Source organism: Sciurus vulgaris (genome assembly GCF_902686455.1).
Source record: "Sciurus vulgaris genome assembly, chromosome: 1".
NCBI classification, from domain to species: domain Eukaryota; kingdom Metazoa; phylum Chordata; class Mammalia; order Rodentia; family Sciuridae; genus Sciurus; species Sciurus vulgaris.
The window spans coordinates 178,294,894-178,312,509 of NC_136461.1; the positions used below are offsets into that span (position 1 = coordinate 178,294,894).

Consider the following 17,616-nt stretch of genomic DNA (forward strand, 5'->3'; position numbering starts at 1 on the left):
GTAGGTAAACAAAGTCTAGAACAAAAATTTCAATCACACATCTGTTCACTGTCCCAAGACTATTGGTATCTGGTTTATTCACTCGAGTAAGTATTGAGCTTCTATATCTACCTAGAAGTGTACTGGAAGACGAGCAAATGCCAAAAACAGAGAAACATAGGAATATATGTCAGGTAGGAAGATATATACAGCAGGTGCTTAGATAGGAAAGCTGGGCCCTTATACACAACCTCCCCTTGGTGCTTCCTTTCTGCCTGATTTTAATACTGAAAATAAACTATGCTTACTCTGGCAAAGGCAAATGCTGTGATTCATTTCTAAGCTGCTTTTCTTTTATAATTTGGAAGAACATGCAGCTATTACTAGTAAGGTCCCCAGAAATGATTCCTAGTTCCTTGAAAGGTTTAGTTACATAAGAACATGTTTAAATAAACAACTTGGAATAAATAGTGGTTAAAATTTTACCATCTGTAATCAGCAAAGTAAGGTTTCTTTTGTGCAGAATCCAAGATTTTTATTTTTTTAAACAGATGTATACTTAAGTCTACAAAATGAATATTATATGATTTGTTTGACCAGTTTAACTGTAAATAATTTTTAAAAGATGTCAGCTTTGGGGGCATGGAAGAATTCTGATTTCATCAGACTACCTTAGCTGAGAGAATCCAACCAAGCTTCTCAACTTCAATCATCTTGGTGAAAATAGGAGGTAGATACAAGAAACAAGGGAGATGGAGTTTTTATATGAAATATAATTTTGGTATATTTGGGTGCTGTCTGAATTAAGTCATTACACAATGACTTCTGAATGACAAGGCTAGCTCGTGGCAGCTCCCACTAAACCACAAATTGACCCCCTAATACTAACTGGCTACCTGCTAAGTTCCAAGTACTATGGAACACTAATTATGTACCAAGCATTTTATAAACACTATCTTAAACACAGCAATGCTATAAAATACACATCAACTTGCCTTTTTAACATGTCAAGAAATTAAAATTCAGAAAAATCAAGTAACATTCCCAAGGTTACCCACCCAGTTTGCAAGCAGCAGAGGAAGAATTCAGCCCCCAAACCTTTCTCTTTGGTACTTTCTCTGTGGAACTGCAGGCTGGATTCTGGGTGAATTAGCAAAAGACACTTATTCCTCAAGATACTTCACTATCATCTCCCAGAAAATTGTCAAAATTACCATAAAAATCTGTGGAGATGACAACACCCCCTGCCCCACTGCAGCTGCACAAAGCACAACCTGGATCAACTAAAGCAGCCGCCCCACGCCATGTCCCTCCATGAACTCACACAGACAGCACTGTGAAAACATCATAGCATACATCATCCTCATTTCCACTCATGCACCTGGACGAGGCCTGCAACCCCCACCTCCTCCCACACAGTTTGGGGCCGGGGCAGGGAGGAGTTATTATAAATATTCTTAGAATCAGGCATTGAAGGCCGTCTTCAGGTTGACCAGCTTTTAAGGCAGAACAGCAGGTTTCTGGGCTGCCTGGAAGGTGTGTATGTGTGCACATGCTGCTTCTTTAGAAGAGGAGGATTATGGCATAGAAATGAAAAGACATTCAATGCTCAAGTTCAAGGGGAAAATGCCTGGTAGCTTCTTTAAAATCGTTACTTGTAATAAAGCCAAATTCACAAGTCATAAGCATCATTATTTTGCCAACGAACACTTTACTCTTCATTTCTTCTTTCCCCCACATGCTACAGTTCCCACTACTCGAGGATGAAAGTCATTTTTCCCTGCTTGATTTCATTCACAAGGCCCCTTCTAGGATCCAGAGAGGCATATTCATAAGCTGCAAGTCATTACTCTTCACTGGATATAAAGTTAAATTCATTTATCTTTATCTTCATTGAGAAAGTGAAGGAAATTAAGCAGGAAAGACAGCACAATGCCTACAAGAACGGTGTATTCAAGGTCAAAGTCTGCTGTAACTGAGTTTAAAAAAGTAATAAACTAAAATAACTGGGATCAAAAATACGCCTGCTCGACACAATCCAGTGCAACTTGAAGTCTTCATTAAATGTTCCAGTGCACACAGTGTGTTGGCTGCATGTTTGTGTGCTTGAGATGCTGTGAGATACCCTGTAGTTCATAAATACTGAAAAGGGACAGTTGCTATAGTAACAAAGTGCTATTTAATGAATACTGAAGAACTGAAGCTTGCAGGGTAGCCTTAAATTGCCAGAACATGAGTTACTGCTGCTGCTGTGGGTTTGCAACTTAACTTACATGCCCTCCTCGCTAATAAGATTTTTAACCAGTTGGTCAGTTTGGCTGATCTCTGTTTTTGCCATAGGATACCACAACATCCTGCCTTAATATCACATAAAAATAATACTCTTGATTTCTTCCCCCTGACCCCAAGTACCAAAATATTCTACAGAAATGGGCTGAACATTTAGATAGGGGATATGTCCTTAAATTTAAAGCTTTGACCGAAGTAGTGGAGCATTAGGGCACATACCTCTGTCACAAGCAATAGACACAGGCTCAGTGAGCCGTCAAGATGAATATGGCAGACTCTTAGCTCAAAAACAAAAAAAAAAAAAAAAAAAAAAAAGTGTATGCTCCCTTTGCACTGAATGCAGTGTTTTTCTTTCTTTCTTTCTTTTTTTTTTTTTTTTATTGTGCAATGACACAGAAGAGCTACTGCAGTTGATATTTTGCAGGAACTTTTACCAGCCAGTAACGTCCTAGGTAATCTTTCATCAGTATATCCAAACCTTTCTTTGAGGCGTCCACTCCCAATTCTCTCACACCATCCATCACCACATGTCAAACGCCTCACCCTGGAATTATCCAGCTTTACACACGTTTACAAGGGGAAAAGAAAAAAAAGAAAGAAAGAAAGAAAAAGCATGGCTACCTTGCTTCTTTCTACCGATCTCCCTTTGGTAACTTCGATGCAGTACATTTTTAAGGTTACAGATTGTGTGGCAAGCACACTTATTTCTACATGCCGTCAATAGCGAAATGAGAATAAAAAAACAAATGAAAACATCTATGTGCCATGAAGCCAAAAATCATTAGCAAGTGCATCTGTTCTCCAGAGGCTGGTTCCTTCTTGCATAACCAGCAGCTCAAATGGCCTGGTTGGAACCACCAAGCTCAGTGTGGGCCACGGGCGCCCCCTTGAGGATCTGGGTGAAATGTGTGTTGCTCTCATTTGAGAGAACGACTCAACTGGGCCAATTGTTTTTGTTAAAATAATGTAAGGAAATTTTGCAGAAAAAATTTGGTCACTATCTAATGGTGTGGTCAGACAGAAAGTCTGCAAATTACTAGCCTTCAGTTAATATTACAATCAGGTAGATAAAATAAAAGGAGGAAATTCTTGTAGAAAGAGAAACTTCCATAGATATATTCATTTATTGATTGATTAAATAATTCTTCTCCATGGGGTGAGATCTATTTAAAATTGCTTTGTATATAATAAACAAAATTAAAAATGCAGACAGCCTATGACCTCCTCACCTTCCTTCTCCTTTCTGCAGCCTGAAATTATTCTGTCCAGTATAATTCTCAGTCGTTAAGTGCTTCCTCCCAGATCTCCCCGTTGCTGCATCAATTTCCCTCACCACCACCTTAGTCCTGATCTCAGGGGCAGATATTTCTCTCTCACTCTTCTCTCTCATGTGATTTTATGCCTATGACTGTTCTAACACAGGAAAGATCCTTCTTCTTTGAATTTCAACAGCATCTTCTTTCTGATATTCCTAACACATACTTTCTTAGACTGAGAATATTTGACTTTCTGTCTCATCTCTTCTCTCTAGACTGTCAGTTTCCTAAAGTCAGATTCAGGCTCTGTACAACTTTGTTCTCAGGACCTGGGTCCCAGGAGTACTCTAGTGCAAAGTAAATTCCTGAATGAAGGTGCACACGAGGGCAGTTCTCATAGAGCTTCATCTCTTCTCCCAAAGAGTTCTGCTTAACAAATCACTCCCAACCTCAGAAACAAAGGGATGCTTAAAGAAAACAAGACCAGTAAAACAGTTCTTCCTCTTGTCCTCAGAAAATCCTTTTTATTTATACACATCTGAATTCATTCACTCTCCCAACAGTGAATTGGTCATGTGCAAGAAGTTCAAAGCATGAAATGGGGAAATGTTGTTCTGACTTTTCTCCTCCCCACAGCTGTTGCTGAACACAATATTTCCAATTTTCCTGATGCCGTTGCTTCATCGCATCAATCTTGAATGCAGTGTAGAAGGTTGTATCCTTCTCACTCTGGGCTTCTGCTCTGTGCAGAACTGGGCCAGGCCCACCCAGGTTCTACAGAATCAATTAAAACATCATCTAGGGCATAATCCCCCACTCTTTAAGTATAGTCTGCATATGGTGACTTTCTCCCCTCAACGTACAGTATAGAAATTTGAGGGGTGGGGTTATACTGTGGAGAAGCCTGGCACACACTACCTCAGCCAGGTCGATCAACAGTACCAGTCAAGTCCCATCTGTGTCACACCGTCTTCATGTGATGTGATGTCTGCTGTCTTCCTTCCCCAACCTGTGCTAGCAATGAGGACAACATAAAATCACAACTGTTTTAGTCAGCTATTTTGCTGCTGTGAGTAAAAGATCTGACTAGAATAATTTTAGGGGAGGAAAAGTTTATTTGGGAGTTCATGGTTTCAGAGGTCTCAATCCATAGACAGCAAGCTCCATTCCTGGGGCTCAACATCATGGTAGAAGAGTGTGGCAGAAGGAAACATTTCACATGATGATCAGAAAGCAGAGGAGAAGGCTTGCCAGATATAAATATATGCCAAAAGCCACATCCCCCAAAATCACTTCCTCCAGCCACACCCCATCTGCCTCCAGTTGACATTCAGTTAATCCCATCAGGAGAGTTGATCCACTGATTAGGTTAAGGCCATGACCCAAACCTTCTTGCACTGTCTCACATGTGAGCTTTTGGGGAACCCCTCACATGCAAACCATAACAACAACACATGATATTCTACAGAATACTGGACCAGCATTCCTCTAAACTACCAAGGTCATCAAAAACAAAATCAGAGAAACTGTCATAGCTCAGAGGAGCCTAAGAACACAGGATGACTAAAGTAATGTGAGATCCCAATGAGATCCTGGAGCAGAAAAGGAATATTAAGTAAAAACTAAGCAAATCCGAATGAGGTATGGATTCTAATTAAAGTAACATACCAATATTGGTTCATTAGTTGTGACAAATCTTCCATACTAATGTAAGATAATAATAGTGGAAAATAGCTGCGAGGTGCATCAAACTTTTCTGTACTCCCATTTCAACTTTTCTTAACTATTGCAATGATTCAGATATAAAACATTTATTTTAAGAAATGGAACTCAAGGTTATTAGTGAGGAGGAAGTGAATAAAAGACCATAGTACAGTATTGTGAGTGGGTGTGTGGGATTCACAGAACTCAGGACTTGAGATGGGAAGAGGAAAATGCTGAGGATCATGAGATAGTGTGTGGGGACAGTGGAAACTCTGGATGATACCTGGGCAATTGGAGAAGGCTAAAAATATTGTGGCACATCAGAAAGGTCCCTGTCGAGGTCATCAGCATAAAGTCTGGTCGGGAACAGCCAGGCCAGCCAGACAAGCAACTTTCTCATAAGAAGCAGGCCAAGAATAGAGAAAGCTGGGACTGTGATCGACCCAGATAAGGACTGAGCAGAGTTTCTGCGATAGTCTCTCCCTTGTGATGTGAACCACCATTAACACACTTTCTTCCAGATTCGTTATTCCATGAAGCCTCCTTCTGAACTGCCTGGCTTCTCCTTTGCCCACATTCTGTAGTGCTCACATGGAAAAGGAGGAGTAATGATAATGCCAAATAGTCTGGTGGGGGCTTTATTAAGTCAAATAAGTCAGAGAAATCCAAAGGGGGATAATAAAAAATGAAAATATCTCTAGTATTAAAAAAAAAAAAAAGATCTGAGAGTCAGAGAAATAGAGTCCTGTGGCTCATCCGTCTGCGTGGTCACCACAGGCAAATGATCTGAGAACACTTAAAACTGAAAACATTCCCAAAAGCATGACACTGGCCTAACTAGAAAAATATAAAATAGCTATCATCACATACATTTTGTCTACATGTATATACTTTATGGGATTCTAACAAATATTTTGTGAGATAGGCATGACAATTATTAGCAATCTCTTTTTACATATGAGCAAGTAGATATACAGAAACTTTATTTAGTTTTATTTATTTACTTATATTTGTGGTCCTGGCTATTGAATCCAGGGCCTCATGCATTCTAGGCAAGTGCTCTGCCACTGAGCTACACCCCAAACCTTACAGAGACTTTAAATGACCTTGGGTGGAGCTCAGGCCAGCACCTGCATAGCAGACTCTTGAATTTGAGCTCATCTTTATTATGCCTAGCACTGAGGTGTCCTAGACTAAAAGTAAGAAAGAATACCCAGTAGTACAAAAGTATACTTGAATTACTAAAGAAGATAGTACTAATAATTAAAGGCCAAATATTATATATAATGTTATGTACATATTTACAAAATTAAAGGCCAAATCTATATCTATATACCTATACAAGATATATACATCTCTCCATATATCTATATCTATCTTTATTCAAAATGCCACACGTGAAAATTTAAAATTTGATTTCTGTATCATTATATAAAGTAAGTTATAATAACTGCCCTGTTGTATAAGAAATATTTCAAAACTGATGAAAGAGACAGAAAGAAACTTAAAAGCATAGAACCTTTTGGTTTGACCTTAAGTTAGTTATTCTTAGACTAGAAATGAGAGAAATTAAGCAGGTAATATATAGATCTGAAAAAATAACTACCTATCTGGATCATTATGTACTATTCTGAAACAACTGAATAGGAAAGGAAGGACAAAACAATGTTATAGAAATCAGGAGCTGGAACTTGTGAGAAAGTGATCTAAATTTGTGTAGTCTAAAAACATGACTCAAGGAGACATAATCACAGCCTATAAATATCCTCCAAGCAGCAATATGTGGTAAATAAAGCAAGTGAATTATTCACAACCTTACGTTCCGGTCATTTCTCTTTGTCCAGTTGCCTAAGGAAGACAATGCTTTACACCCGAGCTCAGAAATTAAACCAGCCAGGGAGGACTCTTAAGGCTGGGCCCTGCTGGAGGTACCCAGGTGTAGGGTTAAAAAGGATCACACAGAATGACTTTCTGAGGTGCTCTGGGTATTGGAAGTGAGACTGGCTCTCATTCAATAGATTATTTTCATCTCCCCAACCTCCCTTCCATAAGGAAAAACCACAGAAAAGAATCAAATCCAAAAACGGATTTATATTTACTGGCCCACCTGAGTGGAATTGAAAATGGAACATGAACAAGCAAGTATAATATGAAGTGCTCTGCTCTAATATCAGGAGATAGCGTGCTATGAAATCTCACAGCAAACACACCGAGTGTCAAAAGTCAGAGCCACGAGGTCAGGGTTCTCAAACCTGTCGCTTACACTGTATGGCAGTTATAGTTTTCTTGTCACTATGAAGCAATCTTATTTGTCTTACCTGATAAATCACATTTTACATATTGAAGTATTTTTAAACCCACCATGAGCCATGCAAGTGCAAATTATTCCTAATTATTATCATTGTTATATCTCTCCCGGATGTTGTGCTTCAAAATCATAATATTTCATAAATATTTCTTTCATATGATAGTTTTCTTCCTTCTGAAAACTTCTAGGTTTTCTGATTAAACCTCATGGTCTCCCTAAGCCACAAAATGTTTCAAAAAACCTACCTTGTCCCAGCTCTTGGAGCTGCCTAAATAGTTTGAATTACAGCAAAGGTGACCCTGGGCAAGAGACGGTTGGGCACACACCAGCCTGCTGCAGAGTGGTATTTAAAATACCTCAGGTTCTCTAAACGTAGCATGCGCAATACATCTGCAGATCATTCCAAATCCAAGCAATCTTTTTTTCCATTGCTTTCCCAAGCAAAATTTTCCTAGCCTAGTAGAGAAGATGCCCACATTGGTTTACTAGGTATTGAGTCCTTAACGGTCAGCAATTCCTTGTTAATATAATAACAAAGACTTAGAGTTGTACTTAGTTTGGTGTCTAAGGATATTCATGCAAATAAGATGCTTGTGCCACCATTTACTGTTCTGCATGGATCATTAACCAGCAGTGAGGTGTTATGGCAAAGTATTTGGCTAACGGCTACTTGGCATGACCATGGCCTGCCAACCATGTGAATTGGTCCCTGGGTAGGGACAATGAGTGTCCAGGGGACAGTGCTTTCTAAGAGACTACCTGGGGCTGGATTTAGGTTCACAGCCATGGTTAGTTTAGTTTTCCCCAGGGCGCAGTCCTGAAGCATTTCAGTGGAAGCTGGGTCTTTAGGACAATATCCTAAAGAAACTATATACTTTTGCTTTCTACGATAAAAAACATCTGTTAGACTTTGAATAAATGGCTGTATGGTGAGGCAGACAGGCTTATGGTATCGCTGTTTACACATGTATGTACACACACAAAAAAATGTTAAAGTCCCTGGGGTTCCCTCCATTACAGTGGCAAAGTCTATAAAAAACACACATCAGTATGCAGGTATTGTGTGCTCTCATCCTGTAAGAAGAAAGAAATTTACAGAGCTTCCTCCTCCACCAAATGCTTCCCTGAGTTGGTGGAATTTGCCAGGCCTGCAATATTAACATAGAATTATGGAAATTGGAAACAAAAAGCTCGAGTCTACTGGGAATGATAGGCTCAAGATGAACTCAACTGGAAAATTTGGCTAACAAAAAGTGACATCTTTTGTGCTGGAATTTTTCTATCTGAAAGCTTTAAAAAGGCTGTAATTATTTTGAGTTTTCAATTCAGCCCTTTTCAAATTAAGCCTTTTATTTTCTTCTTTGTACTGTACCTTTCCTCCCTGTGAACTCAGGCATTTGCCAGGCACTGAAGTGGTAAATTCATATTGGTTTTCTATACATATCCATTTCCAGAGAATGCAACACAACCTTTGCAACCTCTATGCCAAGAAAAACAAAGAAATATTTGTATATCAAAACCTAAACCATGCTCAGAATTCCTGAGCATGGCTAAATATATCACCTAATAAGAAATGGCTGATTAAGGCCAAAGCAAAATAACTTTGCAAGTTAGTGCTTTTTCTCCATCATGAAGCCAAGGAATACAAGAAGTCAGACTTACCTTGTGGCTTTTGGGTCCCAAATTACAATGTCAGCATCTGATCCTACAGCTATTCTTCCTTTCCTCGGGTAGAGATTAAATATTTTGGCTGCATTTGTGCTAGTAACTGCCACAAATCGGTTTTCGTCCATTTTACCACTGTGCTATAAAACAATTCCAAAGAGAAAATTCATTTGTTCTGATGATCAAATACTAATAAAACCTCCTATTAATAAAAATACAAGACTCGCATCACTTAAACCAAATGGAACTGCACTTAATTTCTTATACTGAGGAGCTGACAACATCTGTGGGTGCTGGTATTAAACAATCATAGAGATAATGAGGAGACAATGGGGTAACACGGAGGCCTGAGGACCGATGTTGCAAAACTCTATCAGCTCAAAAAAAGAACTCGACCAATCCTTCCCATCCTTCCCAGAACCATACCAGGTCGCTATAGATGACAGCTAAATGCTGGCAATGATATTTCCAATTCCCATTTAAAGTGTTCCACAACCACCTGCTACATTTATGATCTGGCAAATTTATCATAGGCCCAAGATTGACAAATGATCATGTAGACATAGGCAGGATACTATGGAGTTCAAGTAAGATGGGTGATAATGCTTTTAAATCAGGTGACAACGCCTTTAGAAAGATGCGAACTTGACTTAAGAGGTTCAATTTTATGTAATCACAATGTACATGAACCAATAATCATGAACAGTCTATTGCAGGAGATTTTAATACAGAAAAAGTGTTTAGAGTTTATCCCTATGTATATTTACATTTTAAGAGTGCCCTTAAAGTTTATTATTCCCGCCTCAAAAAATGATTAAAAATTGTGACCTGAAAGAAATAATCCCAGAAGTAAACCATCTTGTTTCAGAAAATAAGATAGTATCATGCGTACTATAGGACATATTTACATACCTGGGAACTGTAATAAATCATAAAAATATACTGTAATTAAGATACTTATAATAATGACACCAATCAAAAAGAAGAAGGTTGGACTTTTTTTCCCCCTAAACTTTGAGTTATTATTTATATGATTTCATACAGCAGTTTAAAAAATATGATATTCAAGTGGGCTGGGGAGATAGCTCAGTCGGTAGAGTGCTTGCATTGCAAGCACAAATCCCTGGGTTTGATCCCCAGCACCACAAAAAAAAAAAAAAAAAAAAAAAAAAAAAAAAACAAAATTCAAGCATTCTTTAAAAAGGGACATCTGCAAAGATTTCATGAAAAGGAGGTACAAATGTGAACATAATAAATGCTTCATGTACTTTCCATCATTTCAAGTATTGCTAGTGGTGACACTTGAGGAATTGAGATCCAAGAACATGAGAAATGAAGCATAACTGTAACATTTCAAGAATGGCCTTCTTTGCACCCAATCTAAACCCATCCTCAATGCACTCTTTAAACTAAACTATGCAGAGAAGACCATTTGTTTTTGCTGAGACTGTCACAGGGTGGGGCAGGATGGATTTGGTGGTGATGGGCTGCATTCCCACTCTAGTGAAAAACAAAATCAGGAAGCTTCTCTAGGCAGGTGACATTCTGGCTCTCACTCAGTCAGGACCCTAGCTGAAGAAGAAAGCAAAACAAGGCTGGATCCTGAGAAACCTACCACGCCTTTTTCCCATATGACTGACATTCGGTCCTCAACACCATTCACCCCATTGGGAATCTTAGTAAAGTCATCCTTCCCAAGAGCTTTCTGGCAGGTGTTGAAAGTGCAGTGGTCAGTCCCTGTTGTGGTCAGATCATCACTATAAACGAACAAACAGGAGGTGAGTAGACAGAACACGTGAAGAGAAAAGGACTATGCATTTCCTAATCTTCTGACCCCCTTCACCACTGAAAGTCAGAAAAATGCAATGGAAAATGGTAGCATTTCAGGTGTGGGTCTCCCCCCTCTCTTGGTCTGTGTACTAAGAAGCGCTTTCAGAGTACACACAAGATGCAAGATCAAGGGTTAGAAAACCTGAGTTCTAGGCTCAGCTCTCTCACCTACTGGCTCTGTGCTTCTGAGCTCATCTCGTCTAGAACGTGGCAGTTGTATGTATTTGATGATAGTGACATCAGGGTCACTAGGTATCAGGTAATGGGGAATGGAGGGCAGGTCCTCCAGGATGACCCCTGGACAAACAGCCACATTGTGTAAATATAGATGTGAGACTGGCTGAAGATGGTGATGTCACCAGGGACAGAAAATCCTGCTTTGACTTGTGACTTATCTTGGGGATACAGAAGTCTGAAAGAGGAAGGGCACTGAAAGAGAGGGGCAAGTGAACTCTCACATAGTCAGTTCTGAGAAGCTCTTTGATAACTTGAATCTAAGCATCTGTGAATGGGTCATGTCAGGCTGTCCATGTATGGTGTCATGCTCAAAGAACAATGATCAGCCCTTCCCAGGAAAGTGGCAGAATTACCTACACAACAATCCAGTACCTAGATTACATCAGCATAGAAAAAATTGAAGGATATTCTAATAAAAACAAAGCATAGGGCTTGGATGTAGCTCTGTGGCAGAGCTCTTGCCTAGCATGTGGAATGCTCTGGGTTCAATCCACAGCACTGGGGCAGCGAGATGCATAATAAACAATCTGGGTTCTTGGTAACAAGAGATGGGGAAAATCAGAAGTAAAATTTCAGTAAAAATAATCAGCTTTCTCTATCTCCAGGAGAGATTTTGACAACATATCATAATATAATTAAGCCAGTGTTTTTGTTCTCCTGGTAGGGAACTGCCCAGAATCTGTCAGGTCAGGGAGAACAGAATACTGGAAGGTCCATGGAAGCTCCAGATTTAAGACTAGCTCTCCTTCACCCAAACCTGAGACTTGTAGAACAACTTCTTCTGGCAAAACACTTCACAGTCATCTGTACAATGATTACTTAGCCAATAGATTCATGAGAAAGCCAGGAGTAGAAGGGTCTGGTCGCAGAGGTGGACCCATGACGTGGTGGGCTGCATGGCGCCATTCCTTATTCCAGTAGTGTGTGCCATCAGTGCCCAGACTTGCTGCTATGGGCTCTCCATAGACCACCTTCCCTGAAAAGTTCAAAGGAAGCATTCTGCACCTTAATTTGCTTTTAAAAGAGCCATATGACAAACACACAAATATTAGTATTCTCTGTCCTAGCAGAGGAAAATATCAATAGCGTAGCAGAATCCCAAACTATAATTTACTTTTGGGAACAGATTTAAAAGTAACAAAAAAAAAAAAAAATGTTCATTGAGCATTTACTATGTGCTAGTAACTGCATTGAATGGTAGAATAGATTTTTCTCCCCACTCACCTGATACCAGGCTTGACCACCTGACTTACTTTGGCCAATTAGATATGAATGGAAGTGAAATGTGCTACTTCCAAGTAAAAACTAAAAATGTCTTGGGGGTTCTTCCATTCCCATTTTTCCTCTGTCATGACACCAGTAGGGGCTGTTCCTTCAGTTGTGTCCCAGAATGAAAAGACTATGGAGCAGAGGCAAATCCAACCCACGATGCACATGAATACGAATGAGAAGTAAATCTCTAGTTGTCAGCCATTCCTATTTTAGACTCATTGTTACTGCAGCACACCTTGCAAAGGCTGGCTTATCCATGTGCCATTTCTAATGGAATTTTCCCAAAAATTCTATCAGGAAAATGCTGTTATAATTTCCAGTGAAACGTGATGATAAAGTTATGGGGTTATGTGCTTCTCTATAGTCATTTTACATACAGTCCACATAGATGAGGCAGAGGAGTAGGATTTGAACACACTCATTAGTATTCCAGTAGTCCTAACTTAGGATCTACTAGCCAGAGGACAGATAATGATTAATATAGGTCATATGGAGTTCAATCACAGTACATTGCTGCTGCAAATAGATTGTTAATCTTTTCATACCCTAAAAAAAGCTCTCCAAAAATCTTATATTAAGTAAAAGAACACTCATATAATAAAATTATAGCCTGAAATGCATATTTTAAAAATCATGCAAATGAGTCCATCAAAAGCACACAATGTTAGAAAACTTAATAGTGCACAATGAATTTGAATTTAAAATCAGAATCCTAACTCTGATTAGCATTTGTCAGAATAATAGATTCTCTGGCTTCAGCCTCATCATATGCAAGCAATCAAAAAAAGGAGTGCGCAGTAAGGAGACACTGGCATACCAAATGAGTTCACTCGTTAATCAGATGCCAAATTTTAGTTACAATCCTGATATATAACTGAAATTAACTGATTTCCCTAGAGAGTGCTGACGGTCGATGACCACTAGCTGCCTGAGTCATATTAAGTGGGGAGGTAGCACCCTATTATTTCACAGATCCTTTCTCCCCCAATCTAGCCATCTTCCTCTAGCCAGTCTAGGAAATTATAAAACCACAGAAGCCAGACTTGCTGAAACCTAAGAAGTTCACCAAAGTAACCAAGTATCAAGCCGTGGTCAATAAAAGTAATCCTCCAGGAACAGCCAGAGCATAGATGGTTTGCTTTCAAGATGCACACACTTAGATGAATCCCATCCTGCTCCAGGTTCTGACTACCCTCTTACAGAAAGGGGAAACTAGCATCTCTTTCTGGTCTGTAGCATAAGCAGCGATCATTTCTAGTGAATGAAGAGGTAACGTATTACTACGAGAGAAAAAGCAAGACAGATGCGACCTTTTATTTGCAAGTTCAAAGAAAACTTCCTAGTAGGAAAGAGCTTCTTCCAGAAGCTTGGACAATGAGAACTCTGAAACTTGATTGGCAATCATTTTGGAGTTGCCAACTCAGGATTTTCTGTGGTGCTTCATCATCGAGACAAGATCCTTATCACACGTTCTATTCAATCACTTGGCACATCACGGTGATATGGGAACACAGTTCCAAAACTTCTACCATTTTAATAGCTCTCAGGAAAAATTAAAAGTGTCAGCATCTACCAGGAGTCTGCCAGGACTGTTTTGAAACCAGATGACAGGTAATTTCCTTGGAAGGGCTTAGCTCCTTTAAAATGTGATAGGCCACTTTTTGGGTATATATGAAGTCTTTGTTAACTGTGTACCCCCTCCCAATTTTCTCCCCATTAAGTGTCTATAAATATGCAGGAAACATTAAAAAGTAAAAATTCCTAACTGCTCTCTACCCTATTTCACAATGATTTTAAAACATTTTCAAGGGACTAATAAGCATGTAAGAAATGAAAAGGGACCTGGAAAATCCATAAATTGGAGATTCAAACTAGACAATTCAGCATAATCATGGGTTCTGATAGATTTGGGCAAAAAATAAAGGAATAATAAAAATAGCTAGCATCTGTATAGCACGCTACAGCCTGCAAATCTCTCCCACACCACCTAATTTGACCCTTGCAGCAACCCTCTTGCTGGGTGACAGATGAAGAAATTGACACTCAATGAGACATTAATTTACCTGAGACCATATTGGTAGTTAGTGGTACAGCCAGAAAAAATCCTCCTCTTCTGATATCAGATCATATGTACCACATTATTAAGAAAAGTGTCATTGGTAAAGAGCATGCATTTTTAAATGTTTGAGTCTACTACAAGCTGTTTGTGGATGAGGCTGAGCAATTTTCCAATTTCACTTACTGCTTTCATTTACTACATGGCAGGTTGTAAATGAAAAACTCTCTACCTGTCCTTAGTCTGGTACTTTTCTGATTACATTTGCAACCAGATAGTTCCAACAACTCCTGGGAGATAGAGACATCTTCATCATTAATCTCCTCCCACTGCCTGCACAAGTCTCACATGAGGTTGGACCCTGTCTACCCACAGATATGCTCACCTACTTCCTCCATCCTCTGGCTCAAAACCAAAAAAGACTCTACACTTATGATGCACTCTCCCACTAAAAGTCATTTCACCCTCTGAGAGATACTAAAGATTTCCAAATAATGAAGCACATCAAACCCGTCCAAACTCCCCCTGAACCAGCCAACCAGATTGTGAGATGAAGGTGATACAATGGATGTTAAAACCTTGTGTGGATCTGTGAGCAACACTACTGAGTTACAGGATATGTACAGGTTGAAAGATGGCAGGGAAGTTGTATAGGTACCAGCAGCAGAAATATTGGCTACCAAATAGGAAGCCAAGCACACTTATAAAAATTAATTTTCCTAGCTTAAACAACAGGGTGAAACTTTCCCGGGTTCTACTGTGAATTAAAAATATTACTTTTACAAAGAAAGGAAATAATCGAGAAGAGAAACACCTACAAGCAGCAGGGTAGAGCAGATCAGACAGAATTAGGTTCAAATCCTACTTTTGCTACTTTTTAGCCTTGTGCAAGATGGACATACTTATAGTCTGTTCTTTGCATCTATGAAATAGGTTCACAATGTCCTTCTAGTATGGTAGTTTAGTTTTGTGCAGGTCAAATAAATTAATGTATATGAAAGTACCTGCCATGTGCCTAGACTCCTATAGTCACTTCATATTACAAGCTGAATTGTGTCCCCTGAAAACTTTAACACGTTGAAGATCTCACAATATTTGGAAATAAAGTCTTTATAGAGGTGATGAAGGTAATTAGGATGGACTCCAACCCAATAAGACTGGGGTCCTTATAGGATGAGGAAATTCCAGAAAGAAGATAACATGAAGATACAGATGGCCATTTATAAGCCAAGGACAGTGGCCTGGAACACATCTTTCCTTAACAACCTTCAGAAGGAATGGACCCAGCTGACACCTCCATCTCAGACTTCTAAACTCCAGATCTGTGAGAAAATAACATTTCTGTTCTTTAAGCTACCTGGTCTATGGTTCTTTGTTATAGCAGCTGTAGCAAACTGGTGCATTCCACAAATGTTATTTTCCTTACTGGCCACACAATTCCATTTTTTGAAAAACTTTAAAAAAAACTGTTTTACAATTGAATATAAGATAAATCATGTTCCAAGTAAAAGAGAGTTGGGTGTTTAGATGTTCAAGAGGAAGAAAGGAAAAAGAAAGGATAAGATTCAAATTTACCTCATCCCTGCTACACAGCATCCTTTCTGTGGCCCTGGTTATAGAACATCAGCACATGTACATGTGCAAAAAAAGAATTTGATTTGCTGTCATTTAGCACTAATAATGGTCAGTATGACCACTTGGGGAGAGTATGGCCACTGTGTGGAACTTTCTCCTCATCTTTTAAACATAAAAGGATTTTATGGAGGACAAAGTTGAAATAAGACATAAAACAGGAAATCCAAAACCTCTGTGTAAGAGAACTTCATACTTTATAACAATAAACTTGGAAAGTAAAGCTTTCTACTATAGGAAAACCAAAATCAAACCTAACCCAACCAAATCAAACAAGCAACAATCAAATAAACAACAAACTAATCACAAGGTAGCCCAGTTCACCGTGAACTCCTTGAAAACTAAAATAATCATAATCTAGCTTGCAAATGCAGTGTCTAGAGCAGTTTTATCATACACTTGGTGTCCAGTAACTTTTCTTTCTTTTTTTTGCAGTACTGGAGATTGAACCTAGGGAATCACACGTTAGGCAAGTGCTCTACCATTCAGCTACAATCTTAGCCCTGGTGACTTATTTTTTTTTTAATAGTATAAAGAAAAAAATTTATTAGTAAGTTCAAATGAGAATCATACTTACACCCTGAAAATAGGATCTTGGATATAAAATAAAGTTGAACTTCATTAAGACAAGTTGAACAGGGCATGTGTGGGAAATACATTGAAAATCTCAATCATAAATGGAAAACAAACTATAACAGGTGTATAGAAGTAGAACATCAAGTTAAGCTGAGAGAAATCACCATCGCTCTAAACAGAGCACCAGAAAAACTGTGAATCTCTATGTACACAAGTTCTATTGGGAGGTTGGGGGAAAAGTGACAAGTGTATTTTCTAAGAGACCATTAATCATCCTACATGCAATACTGTGGCTGAAAAGGAGCACATATAACCAAAGCTATTCAGATCAAAATAAAGAGCGTCAGTGTCACTAGGCAATGACTCACATTGGCACACATACTCTTTGGACAAAGACTAGACTGAAGAGAAATGCAATCTGGGCTGCAGAGACCAGAACTTCTAAATGCAACATGACTTTACCCTTGAGCTCTGGGACAAGCAGGCAGACTGCTCCTGGGAGAAAAGGGCACACACTTTTGATGTCCTTGATTTGCTTTCGCACAAGTGACTTCATGTAAGAAAGGTAAGTGGGAAGTACCAGTGCGTTGAGTTCCAGTTGCTCAACTTAGACTGAGAAAGAAAAGCATGAAACAGACCTTTCAATGGTCAAAGGCGACCTTTGGATGGCTGGAACTTGAAAGTTTTATGCCTTTTCCTATAACCTGCTTTTCACTCATTACAGGTGCTGAATTCTAGAAGAAAATATCAATATGTGAGCACAAGAAAGGCTCAGGTTTTGCATTAAAGTTAAGGACTGAACTTGCTTCCTT

General features: G+C 39.1%; 1 protein-coding gene across 2 annotated transcripts in view; it reads right to left on the minus strand.

Moving 5' to 3' along the window:
- The window catches only part of DPYS (dihydropyrimidinase), a 74,535-nt gene that overhangs the window by 33,040 nt on the left and 23,879 nt on the right, over nucleotides 1-17,616 (minus strand). For both annotated transcript variants that reach the window (XM_079141518.1, XM_079141517.1), the window contains exons 5-7: nucleotides 12,088-12,244; nucleotides 10,817-10,958; nucleotides 9,199-9,341 (exon numbers count right to left, since the gene is read on the minus strand). In XM_079141518.1, coding sequence (XP_078997644.1) covers nucleotides 9,199-9,341; nucleotides 10,817-10,958; nucleotides 12,088-12,244 — 442 coding nt within the window. The remainder of the gene's footprint in view (nucleotides 1-9,198; nucleotides 9,342-10,816; nucleotides 10,959-12,087; nucleotides 12,245-17,616) is intronic.